The sequence below is a fragment of the Cyanistes caeruleus genome, chromosome 6 (genome assembly GCF_971803275.1).
Source record: "Cyanistes caeruleus chromosome 6, bCyaCae1.hap1.1, whole genome shotgun sequence".
Taxonomy (NCBI): domain Eukaryota; kingdom Metazoa; phylum Chordata; class Aves; order Passeriformes; family Paridae; genus Cyanistes; species Cyanistes caeruleus.
The window spans coordinates 66120830-66145645 of NC_141706.1; the positions used below are offsets into that span (position 1 = coordinate 66120830).

Below are 24816 nucleotides of genomic sequence, written 5' to 3' on the forward strand. Positions count from 1 at the left end.
TAGAATTATGGAGAAGAAGGAAGGAGGAGAGCTAAAAACTACCCCTTTTTTACTCTATCTTTACTCCATGTATTAAACACTCTAAAATCTGTATTCTTTCACTTCAGTGACATATTAAACATTCTACTACTTTCTACTTAATTTTTTATAAATCCTGGTTTAGCCAGGGATATTTTGGAAGCCTTTCTGTCAGTGAAAAATAGGATTAATTCCTTTTTGGAGAATAGGACAAAGAGAGAAATGTCTCTCCGTTTCTGGATTCCTACACAGGGGGGTGAGAGCAGTTGGGGGATGATTTAGAACATCATTCACCAGTTCTGTGACCAAAATCCAGGGATGGATCCACGTGGCTTTGCAGGGAACAGTGAGAGTTGAGGTGGTTTTTTTGTCTAGGGACATCTCTTAGAATCAGGGTGATGGGCTAAAGGAGTATGACTTTAAGCTGTCAGAGAGCAGGTTTAGATAAAATATTAGTGAGAAATTCCCTCACTGTGAGGATGGTGAGGCCCTGGAAATGAAGAAGAGGTTGCCCAGGTGGCTGCCCCATCCCTGGAATGTCCAAGACCAGGTTGGACAGGGTTTGGAGCAACCTGGGAATGTGTCCCTGCCCATGGCAGGGGTGGAACTGGATGAGCTTTAAGGTTCTTTCCAACCCAAACCATTCTGGGATTCAATGGTTTTATGAAATCAAGAGTTCACAGTAAGTAGTTGGCACATTTAAGGTCTTTTAAATTAAAGACCATTCCCTATTTCTCTCTCATGGATCTGGACTGGAGAGAGTGTGCAAAGATAACTTGAAATTAAAACAGTTCCTTCAAGCTTTCAGGCATTTTGCTCTGTTAACATCAGCATCATTCTGCAAAATTTGGGAAGCAGCTGAAGCTAACTCAGTTTGCAACTGCCCTGTTTTTGATGGAGTTTTTGTAAACCTTACACAAAAGTAGGATCTTACAGTACATGAGATTAAAAAAAACCCCACACTAATAATTCTAAATATGTTAACAAATCTCTGGAATATACTCAATTTCAGCAAGGCTGTATATCTGTGAAAATATGGGTTTGTTATTTATTATTTTAATCAGAGAAAGGCAGCCAGGCACATTTTATTCATGGTGAATCTCAAAGTACCTATTTTCAGGCCGTTACTTCTTGCATGGAAAACAGCAATATTTCAGAATTCTTTTTAAGGTGTGCATTGCATCTGTGCATGAGTGGTTTTTTTTCTTAGGAAAACCATAAATTAGAGTAGTTTTCTTCTGTTTCAATGCATAGCTTCAAGTAATTGTTGCTCTGGGGTCAGTATTTCAACATGCATTTGTATCAGGTGAATTCTCTGCCTGTTTTGATGAGGATTTATGTCTTCAGTTGGTGTTAATTTAACAAGTGAGTAGAGGGATTTGCCATCTAATAAAATTTTTAAAAGAAATCCATTTGTAAGGGCCAGAAGAAGGGAAAAAAAATAAAATAATAACTCCATCTTTCTAGCAGAGCAGATTTTTGCAGATGTGTGTGTGTGTCTGTAGCTGCATTGCCTGGAAAATACACCCAATTTTCTTCAGCATTTCTGTCAAACTGCTGATCAGAATCAGTGGGGGATGAGGTGCAGTGCCACTGGATGTGGATGGGATGTGCTGCACTGGGAATTTCAGTGATTCCTGTGAGCAGGAGGTGGATGGAGGGTAAGGGCAGCTCTGGCAGGTGACAAAAATGGGTTGAAACAGAGCTTTTGTGCACCTGTACCAGGAGTTCTGTGAGGCCAAAGGAGGAAATGTGCAGAGCTGGAGTTTGGTTTTCTCATGGACCTGAGTGATTCTGTTTGTTCAGGATCATTCCAGCAGGAGAAAAGGCTCCAGGGAGACCTGAAAGTGCTTTTAGAACCTGCAGGGGCTCCAGGAGAGCTGGAGAGGGACTGGGGACAAGGGATGGAGGGACAGGACACAGGGAATGGCTCCCAGTGCCAGAGGGCAGGGATGGATGGGAGATTGGGAATTGGGAATTCCTGGCTGGGAGGGTTGTGAGGTACAGGGTGCCCAGAGGAGCTGTGGCTGTCCCTGGATCCCTGGAAGTGTCCCAGGACAGGTTGGACAGGGCTTGGAGCAGCCTGGGACAGTGGAAGGTGTCCCTGCCATGGCAAGGGGTGGAATGGGATGATTTTTAAATTCCCTTCCAAATCAAACCCTTCTGGGATTTTACAAGTTCAGGATTATTGTGGTGGATGCAGAACAACCTCAGTTTTCCTGAGGTGAAGCCACATCTGAGTGAAATCAGGCTTTGCATTTCCAAAGCTCTGGGTAAAGACCCAAAACCAGCCTAGTTTTTAGGAGGGGAGGGCTGAAGCTTTTCCCAAAAGGTTTGGCAGAATTGCAAGGCCACGTTTTTTTCTCCAAACTCCTCTTTCTTGCTTTGACTTTTATTTAAAAAAAAAACCTCTCTGAGTCAGTTTGTGAACACCTTTAATAAGAACTGGACCCTTTCAAACAGCAGAAAGCTCTGTTGTAGTTGTATTTAAAAAATTAAATATTTAGGGATGTCTAATAGCTGTTCCTCCACAGTATTTCCACCTGCTCCTGATGTATAAATAATGTGTTTTTTCCTGTTCTAACAGGACCAGGTTATTTACCATTTCCTTCACTTCAGGTGGCTGTTGCTGTGTAAATGATCTGTGCCTTGTTCATACTTAATATTGAAATAAATATTTCTATGTTTTTAAACTGAGCAGCTTTAATTTGCTGCTTGGTTAATTTCCTCCTTAATTTAACTATTTCTGAATTTCTCTTTGCTGGTGTCAGGCTTTAACCCCAGCTGCAGTGGGATGGGGAGGAGAATTAGGAAAAGGTAAAACCCATGGGTTGAGATGAGTTTAATAATTAAAGAGTTAATAATTAAAATTATTAACTTCAACAACAACAACATAATGATGATAATAATAGTTGTTGTTATTATTATTATTATTATTATTATTATTATTATTATTATTATTATTATTATTATTATTATTATTTTCCTGGTCATATTCTTGTGCACCTCCTTGTTGGCAGAGCTTGAGACACTGAAAAATCCCTGATTTAGGGTAAACACAACCAAAATATCAACATTATTCTCATCCTAAATCCAAATCTTGCTGTACCAGGAAGGAAATTAACTTTATCCCAACCAACACCACCTCCTTCATGCAGAGAAAGCGAAGCTGACTTGGCAATACCAAGGAGTTGTGGGCATTTTCAAAGATCTCCTTTATTTTTCTCACTCAGGAACTCCAGGAATGTTCATATATTCACTGGCATTTTATCTTCTATATAATCTAGAAATTCCATGCTGTAGTTGGGCTCTCACATGTCCTTGTGTGTGTGTGGGGATGGCAGGGAGGGTTTTGTGCTTGGCCAGGATGGTTCAGCTCAGGCCTTAAATCAACACTGATTTAATCAGATCCTCCTGCTGATATTTTTTTTTTTTCCCCTTATCATGGGAAGGATATTCTGCTTTATTTAAACCTTTTGCCATCTTGTTGGACAAGAATCCAGGAGATTAGGAGTGCAATCACACCAGGCTTTAAAAATAGAGATGCTGAGGAGTTGCATTTCTTGGCTGTTTGCACAGGCCTGCAGTAACTGCTTGGGAAAAAAGAATGTACAGGATGCTACTTCCCCTTCCTCATTTTTTTCTCCTTTTCCCTCATTTATTCCTTCCCCTGCATTTTTTCCCATCCCCTTTTTTCCTTTCCCTGCTTTTTTTCCACTTCCCCTTTTTCCCTTTTCCCTCATTTTTCCTTTCCCTGCTTTTTTTCCCTTCCCCTTTTTCTCCATTTTCCCCCAATTTTTCCTTTCCCTGCTTTTTTTCCCTTCCCCCATTTTTCCCTTTCCCTTTTTTCTTCCTCCCTTTTTTCTTTCCCCTTATTTTTTTCACTTTCTCCTTTTTTCCCTTCACCCCCTTTTTTCTTCCCCCGTTTTTTCTTTCCCCTTTTCTCACCCTTTTTTCCCTTTTCTCCCCTTTTTCCTGTTCCCCCTTTTCTCCCATTTTTCCCCTTCCCTCTTTTATTCTTTCCTTCCTTTCCCCCCCTTTCCTCAGCTTTTCTTTCCCCCTTTCCCCATTTCATTTCCCTTCTCCCTTTTTTCTCCCCATTCCTTATTTTTTTTCCTTTTCTTTCATCAGAAAATAAGTGTCAATGATGGAAAAGTGTTTCCACTGCCTCTCTCAAAAATGTGGTACATGATTAATCTGCTTTTTCAGTAGCATAATGAACTTTTCCTGGGGGGGAAAAAAAAAAGAATAAGAGATAATTGTAGATAAATATTTTTTGTTTGTTTTTTTTTTTTTAAACCATTGACTATCATACCCTTTCCTACCCCATCCTCCTCCTTTTCAAGACAGGGTTTTGGCAGAGTTATCCATACAGGATTTTTGGATAGTGCAGGAATTCCCAGCACATGGAGCAGCTGAAGCAATCCCTGTCCCAGGTGTGGGTAGTGATTTATCCTGAACTGTCTCATTTCTCCTGGAGAAACAGAGGAGCATTAATACATCCAAGGAAAGTGCCTCAGCTTAGGGATTAAACTCATTAAAAAACATTTGTGAAGGTGCAAGATTAAAGTCGTTGTGCCTTTGGTTGTAGAATTAACTTACAAGGGGGTTGCTTTGAAAAATAGGGGGGAAAAGCACATTGAAACACTGAAATAAATAAAAAACTCGATGTTTGGAACTGGGAACCAAGTGCTGGAAACCCAACACTGGAGCTGGATTTGGTTTGTTGTGCTCATCTTCAAAAATAGGAATATTGTTGGGGCCAGGATTCAGGTAAAGGAAAGAAAGGAAAATAAAAAACTTCCTCACTTTGGATGCTGAGTGACATTGATAGAATGCCTGGATATTTAATATTTTGTCTGATCTCATGCTAGTTTTCCCTTTTCAATGATGGGTTTTTCACACAACACAAAATCATGTTTTTAAAAGAACATAACTTACCATTATTCCCATTTTCCCCCAAACAACAGAGAGAGGGTCAGAGATACTTTGGGGTTGAGGTATTTTAAGTTTTTCTCATCCCTTGAGAGAGTTGCAATGTTCATGTTCAGATATGCTGTAAAAATGTAAAGGCTTTTAAAAGCCTCTCCATCTGCTCCTGCAAATTAAAACACTCATAAGTGATCCTGGTTCTCACCCTTGGAGCTCTCAAGCCTTCCACTTCAGTATGTAAAATTAAAATAAAATTCTTCTCTTTCAAGCCATATTTTTAAGAGTTTTCTTTGTGTTTAAAAGCACTGAACTTGAAAATCAAATGGTTGATTTCAGTGGATTCTAGATTTCAAAAGCAGAGGTGAAATTCTTCATATTCTATTTTCTGATTTTCTAATTCTTTTCTAATTTTCTAATCCTTACTTTTCACATTCAGCCCCAAATGCACCAGAATTTACAAATACCTTTGGATTGAATTTAGGTGGATTATTTTAAGCCCATACTGTGATACATTCAGACCCTTTTGAGCATGCAATGAAGCATGCACAGCATTTTTTTATTATATGAGAGTTTAAGTATTTCATAACAAAAGCTTGAAATTGAGGGAATTACATGTTTTAGTAGGGATGGAAAAGCAGTAATTCAGGAAATGTGTTGTGCCAAGAGTAGTCTTTATAGAAAAACATGAATTTCTTTCTTTGTAGGATGCGAGATACTGCAAGAAAAGTGGAAGAAAAGTATTTTTCCAATCTTGCAACACACGTGGAATTCCTTCCAGTGGAGTGGAGATCAAAGCTGACCCTCGATGGAGGTACAGGACTCGGCTCTTCTGCTGTTCCAGCAGCTGCAGGCTGCAAAATTCTCCCCTGTGAATTCATCTCAGTTCTCTGCTTGTGCCCTGCTTGGGTTTTTGTTTGGTTTTGTTGGTGCAGCTTTGAACATTTCCATCCCTGGAAGTGCCCAAGGCCAGGCTGGATGGGGCTTGGAGCACCCTGAGACAGGGGAAGGCGTCCCTGCCATGGCAGGGGATGGAACTGGATGAGCTTTAAGGTCCTTTCCAACCCAAACATTCCATGATTCTATTTTATCATCCTCCTGGATGTAATTTAAGTCTCTCTTCTTTCCCCAGACACTGTGGACTCCATAACTCCGGATAAAGTGCGGGGTTTACGGGATATGCTCAACAGCAGCGCCATGGACATCATGTACTACACCAGTCCTCTTTACAGGGATGAGGTGAGTGTGGAAAACGTGGTTTTAGGTAAATTTCACTAGAGCTGGGCATAGAAGCCAAAAAAATGTGGATTTGGGAATGTCAGGAAAGCTCCCTTCTAAGGAAAACCTTTGTAAAGAGTGTTAACAGTGTAGGTGTGTCATGATCACTCACAGTAATCAGAGTTTCAAGAATGAGAGGAGAAGAAAGACAGCAAAAAGTACAATCCATGTCATTTATTTAGAGCAGAAATGTCTAAAATGGCTCTGTATGAACAGCTGAGAAATGGGAAGGAGTTTAATGTTGTTCTCCTTAATTGCTGGATATTTAGAGCCATGGGAGACCAGAGAGGTGAAGTTCTTTGTACCCCTGACAAAACCCATGGATATTTGTCACTTCATTTTTGCTATTTCTGAAGACAGATGGGATGGCAGCACGAGCAACCAAAGCCAGTCTGAATGCATTTGTGTGCACAAACCAAAAGGATCCCCAGTTACTCGGTTTAATAGGGGACTGTTCATATCCTGGATGCTCCCATCCCACCTTGGCCCATCTGTGTAGCTGTTGAGTGACCCCATTAATCAGAGGAGAAAAGCCAGGAATACAATCATCAATTATAGTGGCCTTTAAAAAATGATAAGCCTTGAATAAATTATAATAACCTGAATAAATGAAGCCCATTAAAACATGGGCAGTGCTTCATGCCAGTGGCATCCCTTGTGCATCACACTTAGTGGAAAAGCCCTGTGGGGCTGTTTTAGGATTAATTTCTGTAGGAACTGGAGCTTTTTTCTGTGTTGGCTGTGCCGTTCATGCAGTAGTGTTAATCCTTTTGCAGCCCTGGTACCCTGAGCACGGTTAGACTGGGGCAAGGTGAGACTTTGAAGTCTTACCTGGATATTTGATGCTACCTTTCAGTGAAATCAGGTGTGCTGAAGTCCTTTAGACTGGCAACACAGTTTTCAAACTGGAATATGTACCTCTCTTCCTGCATAGGAATGCAGAATTCATTGATCAGGGCTCTGTCTCTCAGGTTTCCCTGTCTGTTGTGTACCTGAAGCCAACATGAACTTTTGTGGCAATCAATGGAAATTTCTCTGGCAGCTTGGAAGCAGATATTTTTTAACTGCATTAGAGGCTTGGCATGCCTGTGAACATCTTATGGGAAATGGATTAGTGAGTAAAGTTCAGGTGTGCTGGCCAGCAGTGCATGAAAATTTAATTCATTGCTCAGCAGAACTGCAGTTTTACAGGTTTATCACCATCCCTGGGTGTGAGAACTGACATAGAAAGGAGCCTGCTTAGATCTGATTACAAAATACTGAGTTGTTTCTTTTCATCAAATTGATTTCCTTGAAAGGACTGCAACAATACACACAAGTTAGTCTTCCTTATCCCATTTTCTTTTCTGTGACCTAGCTGTGCAGAGTTTAGCACAACAGTGTCAAGTGGAGCATTCCTCAGGATGGATTTCCCATCTTCAGTGTGTTTTTCTTGTGCCACTTTGCTCCTTCCAGATTAGAAATGAGCCCTGTCTTTGAGGATTCACACATTGCTCAGAATTAATGTCCCTGCTCACTGCTTTATCATCCCAACACAATTCTTTGTGTACTCCAGGCTCTTCCAGTGCTTTCCACCCAGAAATCCTCAAAGGATCTCAAAAGGAGCTTAATAAACTTTCCTTTGTCCCTGGGAAATAAATTGAGGAATGTGGTGAGCTCAGCCTAGAGAAGGGTGAAGCTGCTGCTCAGCTGATGTCTCTCAGCAGCCACAGAATCCCAGCCTGGTTTGGGTTGGAAGGGATCTGAAAAACCATCCCATTCCACCCCTGCCATGGCAGGGACACCTTCCACCATCCCAGGCTGCTCCAAGCTCTGTCCAGCCTGGCCTTGGGCACTGCCAGGGATCCAGGGGCAGCCACAGCTGCTCTGGGCACCCTGTGCCAGGGGCTCACCACCCTCACAGGGAAAAATTCCTTCCCATTCTCCCATCCATCCCTGCCTTCTGGCACTGGGAGCCATTCCCTGGGTCCTGTCCCTCCATCCCTTGTCCCCAGTCCCTCTCCAGCTCTCCTGGAGCCCCTTCAGGCCCTGCAAGGGGCTCTGAGCTCTCTCTGGAGCTTTCCCTTCTCCAGGTGAACATTCCCAGCTCTCCCAGCCTGGCTCCAGCCCTTGGAGCAGCTCTGTGGCCTCCTCTGGACTCCCCCCAGCAACTTTTTCTGCCTTTGGGGGCCCCAGAGTTGGCAGAGCATTCCAGCTGTGCTCTCCTGTGGCCAAGAGAATCCTCCCCCTCCCCCTGCTCCCCACAGTGCCCGGGTTGGCATTTTGGGCTGCAAGCACCCAGGCCACAATGCTTGGGTAGGAATTTTCATCCCCTTTTCAAGGTTTTTTTCCCCACACAGAAGTATCACAACTTCTTCTTTCAAGCTCCTGACCACTCTTCAAGCAGCTCATTAAGGGGTTTGCACGTGGCAGCTCCTCTCTCCTTCCAGGACCTTGTCCTGTCAGTGTCACAGGAGAGCACAGAGCTGTCCCAGGGGCGCTCACTGGAGCCCTCCCAGAGCGTGGTGGGTGAGCCCCTCTCTGATTTCAGGCATTGTTTCTTCTCCAGTGTGGCAGGAGAATATCCAAAAGGAGCTTCTGGTGTGTGATGTGATAGCAGGCAGGCATTACTAATTCAGCACAGCCCCGTGAACATCCCAGTCTGCTCTCAGATTCAGATTCAGCCGGGGTGTTTCTGTGGGAGAGAATTCTGCTGTATCCTCCTCTGGACCAAATCCCTCTGTAAACATTACCCAGAGATAAGAAAAAGCAATAAATTGATATTGTGATGCACACAGGCCTATTTCTTAATGAGCAGTCATTTCACATTCTGCCCCTGACCTTACTGGTCCGTCTGTGGTAACGTAATCTTGGGTTTTAGTGTCCTCAGTGGGTGACTTTGTTTCACATCTGTGTCACTGTAGCTTCATATTTCTTTAATAATAAATGGTTGCAGATAAGAAAGACTAATTGTTGCATAGTAAATTCAGAGTTGTCACCTTCGTTATACTGTTTAAGAACCTTATTTTTCTATTTTCTGATCTTTCCTGTACTTACTTGCAGGCTAATTGTAATTCTGTAAATTATTGATATATGTCTTGGTAGAAAATGCCTTTAGTGCAGGATAATAAATAAATAATAATAATAAATAAATAAAAATATAAATAAGAATAATATATTTTTACAAATAAAAATAAATAATAAATAAATATAATTTACCTCCGTCATCCCAAGATTTCTAAGGATTTTGTGCAAATATTGCACTATAAAAATGGAGAAGCTTCACTGCCCACTTCAGAATCATGGAATAATTTATGTTGGAAGGGACATGAAGAATAATCTCATTCCAGTCCCTGCCATGGGCAGGGACATCTTCCACTAGAACAGGTTGCTCAGAGCCCTGACCTTGGAGTGGCTCCATGGTTTGCCCTTATACAGATATTTAAAAGGAGAATTAATGGCTCTTGAAATCTGGGACAATTATCAGCTTTTGCCAGAGCTGTCATCCCTCTTGGGTTGTTTTGCAATGGAAACACCATTCTCTTGTGCACTCCTTTCAGCAATAAAAGGCAGCTGGTTCAGGTGTGTTTGAAAACAAGATGGGAAGCAGGATATTTTAAGCTGAGACTATTTCAGGACTGGTTTTGCATATCCTGTTGAACCTAATAGTGAAGGAGCTGCTTGGCAGCGCTTCCATGGCTGCTTTAATTAATTTGATTGTCCTTGAATGTATTCTCAGCTTTATAAAGTGATTGGTTAGTGGCTGTGCCTGAGCCTAAACTTCATCTTGAGCACAGTGACTTGTTGGAAATGGGTTAGACTCAGCTTTTCATCAGCAGGAGGGGTCCTGGGAGAGAGACTCAGGCATTCCACAGATCCTTTTTCTGTCTCATCCCTAAGACACGGAGCCCTTCCCGTCTGTTCCCACAGGCACGGCTCGTTCTGGCCTCTCATCTGTTGTTGTGACACTCCTCTGGCACCCATCAGTGATTCCATCAGGGAATGTGACAACTGTTGTCTCCTTGGGGGTCAGCAGCCTCACCAGCTCTGCTGGCACCTTCTCCTGGGCCACGTGGAGCTACAACTCCTCATCCTCGCTTTCCCAACCCTTCCCAATCCTCCCTTGAGCTGCAGCTCCTCCCTTGGCTTTCAAGGACCCTCTTCCCCCTCCAGCTGGCTCACACTCCCTGTTTTCTGCTGGCTGAATTTCAAACAGTTTGCACTTTCTCCTGAAGTTCTCTTGACATTTGGAGAGAGCAGAACTCGCTGTTCTTCAGATCTCCATCACCTTCCTTCCCCACAAAGCCTGCAGAAACTGCCCTGCTCCTCAGGCTGGAGAGGGTGCAGAGGTCAGGTGTGCTGCACTCCCTTTCCATCACCACCTGTCTCTTGTTTTGTTTTTTTCATGGGCTTCAAACTGTGGGAAGAATGTCCAGTGGGTGAGGATCCTGTGGAGACAGCACAGAGAAAGGAGCAGCACTCAAACTCTGTGTTTCTGCTCAGGTGCCAGCAGGGGTTTTCTGCTCCTTGTTTTCTGGAAAAAAACCTCATTTCTTGGATATTGAGAGGAAAATGTCATTTTTCTACACTGATAATTTTGGTGTGCACTGAAAATCCTCTTCAGCCCCAGCAATCTGCCCAGAAAATGGACCAGGGGTTGGAGTTCTGGATTCCTTGGTAGGGATCCAGGGATCTACACCATCCACACACACATCCCAATTTCCTTCTGCTTTGCCAGAACATGCTATCCATGCTTATTTATGCTGATAATCTTCAAGGCTGCTTTTCCTCAGAGGAGGGTGAACAGCTGCTTGGGATGCTGGTGCTGGAATTCAGAGGTTTGGATTTTTCCAGCCCTGCAGAGGATGCTGTTAATGCTCTGCACAAAAGGGCAGCACCTCTGGATGTCTCTCTCTTTCCACAATTTCTTGTTCCCATCATGATCCAGCAGTTCAGGCTCGCCCAGCACCCAGGAGGTGATAAAAGACACGATTCTGCTGCCCTTTTTATCAGTGTTCTTCAGCCTGAGGTGACAGGGATGTGTCACCTGACTCAGACTCCCCATTTATCCTTACAAAACCCAGGCCTGTGCCCCCAGGATTCCTGAATGGATGGGATAAGCTGTTATTTTTTGATTTCTTGGAAGCCATGTGCCAGGCAGGCACATAACTGGGAAAGCAAAGGGAATTTTTGGCCTCATCCAGTCCAGCCTCCTGCTCCTTGATCAGCACTCTGATTTTTGGCTTCCCCCTGGAATTGCCCTCATGCCATGAATGTGCAGAAAGACCATTCCTTACTCTGCCTTTAATTTGGTTTCTGGAGGGCAGAGAGCTTTTAACCTCAGTTAGTCTGAATATGAGCTGCTGCCTTCGGAGCAACTTGATCCTGCGGGCTTGGGTTTCCTGCAAGGAGGATTTCTTGGCAAAACTTCAGCTGATAAAGAGAGATAATCTCAGAATGGTTTGTGTTGGAAGGGATCTTAAAGGAAGAGATCATCTCATTCCAAACCCTTGCCATGCCCAGGGACACCTTCCACTATCCCAGGCTGCTCCAAGCTCTGTCCAGCCTGGCCTTGGGCACTTCCAGGGATGCAGGGGCAGCCACAGCTTCTCTGGGCACCCTGTGCCCTCCCAGACAGGAATTCCTTCCCAATATCCCATCTATATTCCCCTCTATCAGTGAGAAGCCATTCCCCCCTTTTCCTGTCACTCCAGGCCCTTTCTTTGAAATATTTCAGTGTCCTCAGGCTGATGCTAAATGAGCGCTGAGGTAGGAGGGCCAGCTGAGATTTGATTCAGTTCTTTCCAGAAGAAATAGGAATTGTTTCCTTTGTTGGAGTGTTTGATCTGCTCAGAAACAGAGAGGTGAAGGTGCTGCATTCCCCCTGATCCCTCTGGATGAGCTGGGGGTGATGGAGCAGAGCAGCTGACAGGGAAAAACATCAATTCAGTCGACTGCTGCCTCTTTTATTCTTTTGGGAGGTATTTGAGCTTGTTTAGTCTGTGGGAGAAGGCTTAGGAGGTGGTAAAATGGGTTGGGCAGAAACTCGAGGAATCTCCAGGCTTTTTGTAGGGAAAGCCCTATAAAAATCCCTATATAAACCTGGGATGGAGAAACAGCTCCCACTGTCCCCAAAATGAGCTGAGAACCAGGAGGGAGAGTGGAAGAGGGGAGTTGGAAAGAGAGAGAGAGGAGTCTGGTCATGCTGCATTCCGCTCTTCCCACCATTCCTGGGATTTTTTTGGGTGATTCCTGCTCTCCTGTTTTCAGGCAGAACCAGCAGGTGCTTCCCAAGCATGTAACAGATCCCATGGACCAGCAGGTGTTGTAATCTAAAACACAGAGTGTGTGCCCTTGGCTCTGAGACCCAGGAGAACACTGAATTTCATACAACATGAAATTTATGGGTGTGTTTTCATGGTGATACATGAAAACAACTGTTAAAATTAGATAGAAAAGCTGAAAGTGTGAGTGTGTGAATTAGAGAGTTTCTTAAGTCACTGGGTGAAAAAGTTAAATTTTAGAGTTTAAACTAGTTTAGAGAGCAGAAGACAAGATGGAAGATTTAGGGTGTTGTTTCTTTTCCTTCTTTCTTCTTCATTTTCTTTTTCTGGAGGGTTTTGGGTAATTGGATAGAAAATGTCACAGTGCAGCACACAGGTGATGGGTCATTGGGTCATTAAGAAAAATAATCCACGTGTCTGTTGTTAATTGGGTAAAAATAAACATAAATATAAAAAGACTGCACAGTTTGGGGCCATTTTGTGCCATCAGAACCCAAAGTGTGCCAGGCTGCAGTGAATTAAATCTGTGCAGAGAGTCTGGAGAGACCTGCCAAGTTCTGTGCTGACATCCTGATAAACACGAGAAACAAGATCCTGACGAGCTTCGGAGTTTCTGTCCTGACCCAGAGAACTGAGATAAACAGAGAGAGGATCCCAAAGGAGCCCAGCCCAGAGGGGACTGAGAAATCCAGGAGTGAAGAAAAGTATAGAAGAAGTGCAGCAGAATCAAGAAAAAGAAAAAAGAAACAAAAAAGAATTAAAAAAAATAAAAGAGCAGGCAGGAGCACCAGGAAAACCAGTGGGGAAGGGGCTGATTTCAGCAGGAATTCCATGGATGGAGGTGTCAGCAAGCTCAGGATGAGGCACCTGTAACCCAACCATGAGGTGCAGACATGGAGCAGCCACTCCCCACTGGCTTTGGGAGGCTGAGGAGAGAGTTGTTATTTTGTTGTTTGGTTTTTGGGGTTTTTTTAATCTATTAGTGAGCCTTTAATTAAGACCCTTTCAAAGGAGTAGAAGGACAAGCTGTGCATAAAAAAAAAAAAAGCAGCTCTTAAAAATTTTATTATAGTGATGGCATTTAGGAGAAAAAAGTGGATAGGCAGTCATATTTTTCATGTTTAAATCCAATGAAAATATTCACTGATTTTAGGCAATATAAAGCCACTTAGTGTCTTCAGAAGATATTTTTACATGGATTTTTAGGACATATCAAGCTGTAACTACAGAAGATTTGAAAGCAGTTCATGTGGCATTTACTGGACTAAAACTCTGTTGAAACCAAACTTTTCTTTCACAAGTTGGAATATTTTATGTTTTTTTAAGACTAAGAAAGCAAATCAGGATTAAATGATAGAATGGCTTGGATTGAACAGGACCTTAGACATCATCTAGTTCCATCCCCTAATAACTATTACCTTAACTTCATATATTGCTTAACCAAACAGTTTTTAAGCTGGGACTTTAAATGAATATTCGTTTTCTTTTCTGTTCTTTTTGTTTTTTCTGCTTCTTTTTTTTTTTTTTTTTCTTTTTGCTCTTACTCTGCACCACAAAGGTTCAGTTTCTAATCTTAGGACTGGCTCAGGACTGCTGGCAGGACACCAACATGCATAAGTGCTCACTGCAGGTTTGGCAGAGCTGCAAACCAGACCATTCACAGTGCCTGGAAATCTGGAGCCTTTCCCACAGCAGACCTTCCTCTCCACAATTACCTTAGGGATTTGGGGTTTAGGAATGATCTCCATCAGATGATTTGGTTGAGTTCAGTGCTTGGACTATGGTCTGCAAAATTGCAAATGTGAACTTGTTTGGAGATCCATGAATCGTTTCTTAGTTATGGCCATGTTTGTGCTTCACTTCCCAGTCACAGCAAGTTTTTAAAGGAGGAGGATGATTAAAAACAAGGCTGGGTTCGGTGTCCAACCAGGATTTTCCAAGAATATTCTGTTTTATGCCCTCAGATTGCAAGATCAGATCTTTATAATGGAAGTGCCGTGATGCCAGAAGATTATTTAAAGAATCCTGGCAGGAATCCCCAAACACTTTGATTTCAACTGATTCTTGCTATTTTGTTCTGGGTTTTAATCAAAACCTTTTAAATGGAGAAAATACCAGCCAGCCACAGCTCATCCTGATTGACATTTTCAGCTCCAGCTCTTGCTGAAACCTCTGCCTGTTTGTTCGTGTGTGAAACTTTGTGCCCACAGTCTGTGTAGACCCAAATGGAAGAAGAGGCAGCATCACAGTCAAAAATAATTGAAAATGGGTGCTCTGCTACTCCTTTCTCCGAGCTGCTGCAAGGCTGTGTTAATCATTTCACAGTGCTTCAGGCAGAGGGTTTGTTGTGTGGATTCTCACTCAGTAAAATGTGTATCAAACACTGGCACTTCTGGTGCCATTCATATTTATATTCAGTAATGACTCAGGCTCTTGAAAAATCATGTTGAAATTATATGTTCCATAGCTTTAATTTCCCCTTGCTAACAAGGGAATGATTTGCACTCTTGTTGTTTGTCCTCCTCCCTGCCACAGCCTGGAAACATTGCTCAGCTTCCATGCTGAGTTTCACAGGCAAAGCTGCTTTTTTTTGTTGCTGTTTGGTTGGGGTTTTTTTGGTTGTTTGTTGTGGGTTTTTTTTGCGTTGGCCAGTTCCCAAATCTCATGGTTTCCAGTGTTTCTCTCTAAAATACTTTCTGGGAAGATGTACCTTGTTATCCTACAGCGTAGGGTTTGCAGCAGATAAGCTTCTCAGAGACTGCATGAACACAGGACCAGCATTTATGTATTTATTGCTGTAGTACTATAGGATTAGTCTGTGATCTTTAAGAGCCATGTTGCACTCCTGCTTTTCCCCAAAAAATCCCTCCTGGAAACCTGGAAGCAGAAAACTGGTTTTTTTAAGCATTCTTTATATCAAATGTCCAAATTCTAGCTCTGTTTTTCTCTTTTGCCTTTCTTTCCTCCCATACCATCCTCTTACCTGAGATGAGGCTTTTTATTTTTTTTTAGCAGCATCACATCATTCTGATTCCTTGGGAATAATTTCCAGCAGGTTCAGGAAGGGAAGGAGGACAGGAAGCTGCCTCTCCTTTCAGCTGGGCAGTGGGGAGGAGAATGAAAGGCATGATGAGTTCAAGCCTGCTTTACTGAGACCCAAAAAGCAATCTGAGGATGTTTTCCCAGAAGCCATCCAGGCTCTCACTGCAGCACATCCATTTCAGTGGATTTCTCTCTTCCCAGCCCCCTGTTGCTCACAGTGACAGAGGGAGAAGGGGTATGAGCTGTTGGTAGGGTGATGCCAAGGTTATGGCAGAGATGAGCTGATGCACATGAATAGATTCATGTGTGGCTCAGGCTCCTTCCATCCTCCTTAAATTAACAGAGGAGCTGAACCTCTTGATACAAGAGGAATGCTCAATGCAGTGCTGCAGAAAATGGAAGAGAATGCAGGAAGAAGGGAAATACCACTGTGCCAACAATCACTGTTGTGCCAGGTGTTGCTCAGCTCCCAGGTGAGTCCTTCAAGCACAGCTGCCATGTATTGAAGTGTTTGTTTCAGTTTGATGCCTTGGGCTGTGCAGTGCAGCTGTTTTAGGGGCACCACATGTCCTGTGTGGTGGCTCTGGAGAGGAGGGATGAACCTCTGCAGTCAGGGACCACCAGCCAGGACATGGGATGGAGCTCATCTTCCCAGCCTGATTTATCAGAAGCGGGTCAGTGTGGGGTGGGAACATCCCTGAACACCAACTGGAGCACCAGATGTTGATACTAAACCCTCTCTCCTCACCCTTTGGCACAGCTGGTGAAGGGGCTGCAGCAGGAGCTGAACCGCCTCTACTCCCTCTTCTGCTCCCGGAACCCGGAGTTTGAGGAGAAGGGAGGGAAGGTGTCCATTGTGTCCCACTCTCTGGGCTGTGTCATCACCTACGACATCATGACAGGCTGGAACCCAGTCAGGCTCTATGAGCAGCTGCTGCAGAAGGAGGAGGAGGAGGAGCTGGAAGAGCGTTGGATGAGCTACGAGGAGCAGCGTTTGCTGGAGGAACTTTACATAACCAAACAACGGTAATGCTCCCACTCCCAGGGATCAAAGGACAGAACCACATCCCTGGAAAACACCCTCTGGCTGTTTCCACAACCCACCAGGGCTCTTATCTTTGGTGGCTGGTGTTCTTCTGCTGGGGCTGGGTGGTAAAGCTAAACACAGAATGGGAGCTCTGGATCCACACAGACTCATGGAACAGTTTGTGTTGGAAGGGACCTTCAGGATCATCCAGTTCCAGCCCCCTGCCATGGACAGGGACACCTTCCACCATCCCAGGTTGCTCCCAAGTCTCATCCAGCCTGGCCTTGGAGGGTTGGGGATATTGTGGTGCTGTGAGACACCCATTAGAGAATCTAAAATTAGCGACTTCAGTCGTTCAAGTGGGACGTGACAAATCACGAATCACAGGTTTCTGGTTCCTTCCTGAAACCAGTCTGAGTATTGGTGGTTTTTGGGAAGCTTTGATGCAGCAGCAGCCCTGCTGTGGTGGAATCAGGATGTGTCTCACTAGGGGTGGGTGCAGGATGTCTCTGTCAGCTGCAGGGCTGGAGTAAGTGCAGCATTTCTGAGAAAAGGGAAGTTTAGAAACCTAATGAAGTGTTGCAGTGATAAGATGACCCTTCAGGCTTGTCACAAGCGTATAATCAGGGAGAAATGGCCATTTTCACACCCCTGCTCCAGCTCCTTAGGCATCCTCTGAAGTGCTTCCACAGAAATCCCAGGTATCATTTGACACTGGCACTTCTGCCCAGAAAAAGTGGCTCTCCCTTCAGTGAGCAATTCCGTGTGAAATGATGGAAAATAGACTGCTGACATCCTGTAACCTCCGGAATTTACTGGGACTGGGAACAGTCTGACCCATCCATATGTGTGCTTTACCTTGTAGCTGCTTTTTTAATTCAGGCCAAGTAGAAAAGCAGCTGAACGACCTTTTTCTCATGGTAGTTGAAAGGGTGAGACACCATCCTCCAGAAATTGCCCCTCCATACAGAACTCCATAATGCCCAGACCATTTCCTGTGGCTTTGTTGTTGTTTTGGGAGGTTTAAAACCAAAATAAAGCAGGTGATTTGGCTGCAAAATCACCAAGGAAACGGGAGGTGAGTCAGCTGCTCCTGATGAAGGAGGGTGGGCAGATGCTTGGGGTGGTGAACAGGGGAATTGTCATGTCTTGATTGATCTCTTCTGTGGCCAGAGAAACAGGATTTGACAGACATTGATTCTTAATCAGCTGAGCTGCTGCAGGAAATACTGACACCATCACTCTCTCTTCCCAGCAGACAAAACTGTTGGACCCCACAGGAATGCCTGTTTGGATCAGAGAGGTTAAAGCTGCATTTTTTATTGGATCTCAGAAAGATCTCTATTTTCTAGGTTGAGAGAGATAGAAGAGAGGTTACATGAGTTAAAGGCATCCACCATATCAAAACCACCTGTCTTAAAATTTAAGGTATGTATGTTAAAGAGGTTTCTACTGAACTTTTCTGCTTGCTGTAAAAATACACCTGCAGTGTGAGTCATTCTGTTTATTTTTATTTTTTCCCATGTCCCTAGACATAGTTTTGGCAGAATAATTTGGATTTTGGATGAAGTGTGTGAGCATACATGCAAAAACGTTGTATTCACAGAATATTGTTATTTATTGAAATTCTGTATTTGTAATAAATTTTGAGCAACCTGGTCTAGAGGGAGGTGTCCCTGCCCATGGCAGGGGGTTGGAATGAGCTGAGCTTTAAGGTCCCTTCCAACCCAAACCATTCTGGGATTTTATTATAGATGTTTATAGAAAATTATATGTAAACGTATGTGTAAATATATAGAATATAAATACATTTAATACATAAACTTAGTTGTTATATTATAGACACACACAATTCTGTGGGAAGGTAAAAACTGTTTGGCAGATGACATCAATCACGTATTTTAAAGAGTTTCACTTCTACTTCATTGAATAATCCATCTTCCTTGGGGACTCCTTTTAACATGTCACATCTCTGAGCAAATCTGATTGAATTTCCTCCAGGAGTGGATTTTCCTTCCAAATCATTCTGCTCTGACAGTTAGCACACTTTCAATCTCAGGCAGCAGATTGCTTGCTAATCAGCTGTACAAATTGCTGGAATTCCTTATCTTTGGGAAAAGGCATTTTCCAGCTCCTGGGTGGGATGTGCAACACGTTCTACTCGCTCAACTCCATCCTGGAGTATGAAACCATAAAAATGTGACATGATAGATGAGAATAAAATGGATTATTGTTTCTTAACTTGCCATTTTTCTTTCCTTATGAGTTCAGAAGGGCTCCTGGAAGCCAAGGTCAATGTTGAGCTGTAAAAAAAGAGGAAACCAGCCATAATTCACCTTGTCACAGCCTTCTCCTTTTCATCACTGCTTGAAAGAATGTGTCAGGGTATTATCTCTCCCATCAAGGAAGCTGGAGTCAGGCTGGTACTTCCCCAGCTCTGGGAAAGCTTCACTCAGTTGAATTCAAACTGAAGGACAGTTTCTGGACCAGTTGCTTTTTAGATGGAGAGGAGAAAAGGGGGAAGAAACTTTAGATAAAGAGGACTTTATCTACCTAAATAGATGGAATATATCTGTTATCTTCAGGTGACGTTTCCACTGCAGTTCATCCTTTTCCTCGCCCTTACTGCCAGGGAGGTGTTTTGTTTCTGGGAAGCTTCACTCTGGTGACTCCCATGGCTTGAGACAGAGCTCCAGAGGGAGAAGCTTTCCATGGAAATGAACTGAAACAGGATTGCTCAGCAGCAGACCAGTCCAGCTCACTGGGAGTGACTGGTTTGTTGAAAGAGAGCAGCCTCATTAAGAAACCAACCACCCATCCCTTGGTTCTTCATGTCAGCTCTTTTTTTGGACTGAAAAAAAATTAGGGTTTCCAGGATGGGATGGAGTCACTGTTGCCACGTGAAGGAGAATTGAGCTGGATGTTGAGCAAGCACTAAAGTTGCTTTTTGGCAAGACAAATGCAAGAAGTACAGCAGCTTGCTTGGTTCGTGCTTAATATTAGAGGAAATTGAATTATTGACTCCATGGGGAGGAAAAGCCCCACAAAATGTGAAGATATGGGGTGTGTTGTACTCCAATAAACTGGACAAGCCACCAGAGTGGGAACTTGAGGGGGAGGGATCTTTGTCTCTCTTCCTCTGCTTCTGCTCAGCTGGGATAATGGAATTACTGCTGGACCAACGGGAGCTGTGGGGTTAAAAGCAGAGCCAACACCTAATTAATGTTGTAAATTGAGGATTTAGAATCACAGCCTTGTCCCCACCAGTCTTGTAAGAGGAGCTGGAGTTAAAGGGTGAGGGGCTGAGGAACATGGGAACTTGGGGAATGGTGTGACAGCAACCCCTTCACGCCTCTGGTGTGTGAAAATGGGAAATTTTTTATTGTAGGATGATTTTCAGTCATTGTAGGGAAGAGGAGAGCAGGACCCTCAGTTGCTCCTTAGGACTGACACAGAAATCCATTTAAATCTGGCCTTGCAATGTCCTGTCCAGGGTTCCTCAGCACTTCTCACTCAGCCAAGGCTGCAGAAACTCTTCTGGAGGAGGGTCCAGCCTGTCTCACGTTCCTCTGTGCCCAGCACAAAAGGGCTCTGCTGCCTCACTTCTGTTGACTCATTCAGCTTTTTTTTTTCACTTAATTATGAAAATACTGCAGTGCTAAGTTGAATGGATGACTACTTGGCTCAGCTTCTGCTTAAAATACAAATAAATTCATTAAGTCTTCTGTTTATGAATCATAACCAGGAGAGGAGTGCTGCTCTCCAAGGTCATTTCATAAACACCTCTCCTGTATTGCTGAATATTTACAGGAAAATGCCCCACTCCTGATTCCAGGAAAAACACCAAAATTAATAAATATTGCCTAGAAAGATTCTGATCTTCTATTCCCAGTAGGTTTTCCAATACAGCAGCCTGATCTTCAGCCACCTTGCAACAGCACTGACAGTCTAAGGGCTGCAGCTTAAAGGATTTGGGGTTTAGAATCCTAGAATTAGGGTTGGAAAAGACCTGTCCACCACTAAACCACATCCCCAAGTGCCACATCCACATAAAATCCCTGCAGGGATGGGGACTCCAGCACTGTTTATCAACAGAAATGATGGCACAAAAGCCACACACCATCTAACCACTGAAACCAATTACCTTTTGAGGGTTTTCCCAGTCTCTTTTGAGTGTCCTCTGCTAAGGGCAAGCTGGCAGGCACTGTCTGATTCCTCCCTAAAGCAGAACAATGATAATTGTGTCTTTCAGATGCTTGACACAGGAATATCAGATGGACAGGGTTAGAGGTTACTTATTCAATTTAAATTTCAAATTCTTTTTGTTGTGTTTGAAGATGAAAAAGCTTTTTGTCCAAGCTGCCAAAACACAAGATCTGTGTAAAACTTGGGTTGAAGAAAGGCAAGGAGCTTTGCACCAAGTGATAATTTTAATGACAGAGCAGTGCTGTGCTGCATGTGACATGAAATAACCATGTTGAAGGTCTAGTTTATTCTTTTTTCCATCGAGTTGGGACTTCCTTTGGAAGGAAGAAGTGTGGTACCAGTGCCAAGACAGAGGAGGAGGAATGTTTTGTGCAGCACTGGAATCAAAGAGATGAAAAGGACCATTATTCCTGTGCCCTCATTCCATGTGCTGACATAGGGAGAAGGCAATCCAATGATCCTCCACGTGCCTTTAGCAAGAATTCAGCAATTCCTCTTGCTGGCTGAGCATCTGGCAATGGTAAAATTTATTATTCAAGTAAGAAAATAAAGGTTGAAAGGCAATTTTGACTTAGGGAAATGTCTTTTACCACCGAGTTTTCTATTTGATGGTTTGGATTGGATTGGAAGTGGGGGGTCAGCGTTGAATTCTGACCTTGGGTTGGTTGTAATGACCCCAAAATGCAGGTTCAGTGACTTCTCAGATGTGGCAGCTCAGATTTACTCAGTTGGTGTTGAAGGCAGCGAGGTCCCAGCAGCTTTGGGTGACATCAGAGTGTCTCAGGGGGCTGTGCCTGCTCCTGGGACATGGTGGCACTGGTGGCAAGCACCATTCTGGTCACTTAACCCCAGCTGTGTGTGGCAAGAAAATCATGGAGAACTTGGTTAGAATGAGAATGAGGAGGTCTGGCAGGTTTGGGAAGCTCCAGGAGAAATCAGACTCATTTCTTTAGTGTCTCCCAAACTCTTCTTTCTCCATCCTTTCCAGTGCTGGTGGACCTCTCTGAGTTCATATACCAACCTGATTTTTGGTTTTAGCACCCCAAAATGCAGCCAAGGGCAGTTTAACTCTCATTTATGGACGTTGTGGTGCTCTTCAACCGAGACTTTGAGTCCCTCTGTTAAAACCAATCAGGTGGAGAGAGAAATCAAACCCAGCAGTGCTAGGAAGCATTTCCATCCTTATTAACATGGATGAAATCTCTCCCCAGGTTGAGAATTTCTTCTGTATGGGATCCCCACTGGCAGTGTTCCTGGCCTTGCGTGGGATCCGTCCCGGAACCAGCGGCAGCCAGGATCACATCCTGCCCAGAACCATCTGTAACCGCTTATTAAACATTTTTCATCCAACAGATCCAGTGGTGAGTCTCTAATTGCAGTCTCAAGTTTTTACCTTGCCTGTTTTTAAGCTGTGGGATGATGTGGGATCTTCAAAGTGTGTGAGTCAACACGAGTGTGTTCCAGCAGAGGATTATTTGTTAATGGTTATTATACAATGGCTTGGGGTTTGGAACTGTAGAATTACATTTCCTAGAAATAATTGCCATAAATAACATATTTTTTGCTTCTCTTTTCATAGTAATAAGCATAAGACTTGGGATTAATCTGATTTTTTTTTTTTATTTTTTTAATAATCTTTTTTCAGACAAGGATTTTGTGTTTAACTTCCTGGCTTCCATTCAAACATCATCTGTCCAAAAACATTTTTGCTGTTAAAAAAGGCTTCACAAACAGTTTCCAAGATAATACAGAAAAGCAAAGACTGGGGTTTTTTTCCCCCCAAAGGATCCTAAGTTTTTTGATAGTATTTGGGAGAGGATTATTGCTGTAGCTTTGCCTTTTCCTTACTCCACAGCAGCCTGTGTTGGCTGTCACCAAATCAGTTACTGGACCTTTGATCTGCATCCCCTTGGTAACTTCTTTGATGTAAGTCTGGTTGGGAATTTCATGTACAACAGCAATTTGGGGATACTTTCCTATTTAAAGTAGCTGAATTTAAGTATATTCAGACTTCAATCCAAACATCTTCACAGCTCCAGCTACTCCAGAATTTTCCTGGATTCTCAAGGACAATTGGTTCCACTCTGCAAATAGTAACTTCATTGTAGTTTTAAAATAAAGAAATTCAGGATGCTTTTCTACATCTAAGTGGACAAAGAGAAATAAATAATCAGTAGGAAAATATTTTTTTTAATAAACTCATGTTTTGCACAGGGATCAACAAAGAGCCATCAAACAGAATGTTTCATTAGCCATTACATTAAATAGCCAATTCCTCTTTATTGTGTTAGAATCAGCTTAACTTTAAATTTCTTCTCTCAGTAAAACCATCTGTTAGTAACCTGTGTGTTGGTAACAACATGTAGTACAAATGTTGTAATACAGGTGTGTGAAAGTGAGCTCACAAGAACCTGTGTGGCTGATAAATCTTCCTGGTGAAACCAAAAGTGAATCAGACCAGAACAGCACCAGTGTCACCTTCTAGGCTTTGCTTAGGACAGGTACTCTGGATTTGAGGTTGGAGACAGCTCTGGATGGGAAGGGAAGGTGATTTTTTTTTTCCCCCCCCAGTCTGGACTCCCAGGACTGATCTTTGCTCCAAATTCCCCTTCCAGGCCTACAGGTTAGAACCCTTAATCCTGAAACACTACAGCAACATCTCACCTGTGCAGATCCACTGGTACAACACAGCCAACCCCCTCCCTTACGAGCACATGAAGCCAAGTTTCCTCAACCCCAGCAAAGAACCTACCTCAGCCCCGGACACCGAGAGCGCGTCGGCGGCGCCCAGCCCCACCACGTCCCCGGTGATGGTGCGGCGCCACTACGGGGAGTCCATCACCAACATTGGCAAAGCCAGCATTTTGGGTAATGTCCCCTCTGTCCCTGGGCTGGGACATTCAGCATTTTGGGTAATGTCCCCTCTGTCCCTGGGCTGGGACATTCAGCATTTTGGGTAATGTCCCCTCTGTCCCTGGGCTGGGACATTCAGCATTTTGGGTAATGTCCCCTCTGTGGGCTGGGACGTTCAGCATTTTGGGTAATGTCCCCTCTGTCCCTGGGCTGGGACATTCAGCATTTTGGGTAATGTCCCCTCTGTCCCTGAGCTGGGACATTCAGCATTTTGGGTAATGTCCCCTCTGTCCCTGAGCTGGGACATTCAGCATTTTGGGTAATGTCCCCTCTGTCCCTGGGCTGGGACATTCAGCATTTTGGGTAATGTCCCCTCTGTGGGCTGGGACATTCAGCATTTTGGGTAATATCCCCTCTGTCCCTGAGCTGGGAGATGCTCGGGGAGTTTTGCTGCTCCCTGGGGTTGGGGTACAGCCCTAAGGAAACTCAGATCTGGAGATGGGATGGGAACTGGGGGTGTTCCGCTGGAGAAGAGGATTCAGGGAGATCTTGGAGCTCCTTGCAGGGCCTTGAGGGGCTCCAGGAGAGCTGGAGAGGGACTGGGGACAAGGGATGGAGGGACAGGAGCCAGGGAATGGCTCCCAGTGCCAGAGGGCAAGAAGAGGTGGGATATCGGGAACTGGGAGTTGTTCCTTGTGAGGATGGTGAGGCCTTGAGGTTTTCCAGAGAAGCTGTGGCTGTCCCTGGATCCCTGGAAGTGCCCAAGGCCAGACTGGACAGGGCTTAGAACAATCTGGGCTAGTGGAAGGTGTCCCTGCCATGGCAGGGAATTGAAACTGGATGAGCTTTAAGGTCCCTTCCAAGCCAAACCATTCCATGATTCTATTCCTGTCCCTTGCACAGAATCAGAGAGTGGCTGAGGTTGGAAGTGACCCCTGGAGATCATCCACTCCAACCCCCCAAAATCCTCACTGGCAGAGGATGGTTTCAGTGAGTTCTGTAGGTGTCTGGCTTTAATCCCAGCTGACACTTGCTCGAAATAAAAACCAGTTGATGTGCACTGGAGTCAAAGCTTGGGGGAGATGATGTAGTTCATGCAATTGCTGCCTTATTCTTGTCTGCCTTATTGAAGTTACATCCCAGTGATTCAACAGATTCCACTCCACTTCATGGAAAGAATAAAAATTAAATTAAAGCTTG

General features: G+C 43.9%; 1 protein-coding gene across 2 annotated transcripts in view; it reads left to right on the top strand.

The window, feature by feature from the left end:
- DDHD1 (DDHD domain containing 1) overlaps positions 1-24816 on the top strand; it is a 61444-nt gene that overhangs the window by 32792 nt on the left and 3836 nt on the right. For both annotated transcript variants that reach the window (XM_086892293.1, XM_023927262.2), the window contains 6 exons: positions 5655-5761; positions 6080-6186; positions 16291-16556; positions 17910-17985; positions 21975-22124; positions 23379-23631. In XM_086892293.1, coding sequence (XP_086748419.1) covers positions 5655-5761; positions 6080-6186; positions 16291-16556; positions 17910-17985; positions 21975-22124; positions 23379-23631 — 959 coding nt within the window. The remainder of the gene's footprint in view (positions 1-5654; positions 5762-6079; positions 6187-16290; positions 16557-17909; positions 17986-21974; positions 22125-23378; positions 23632-24816) is intronic.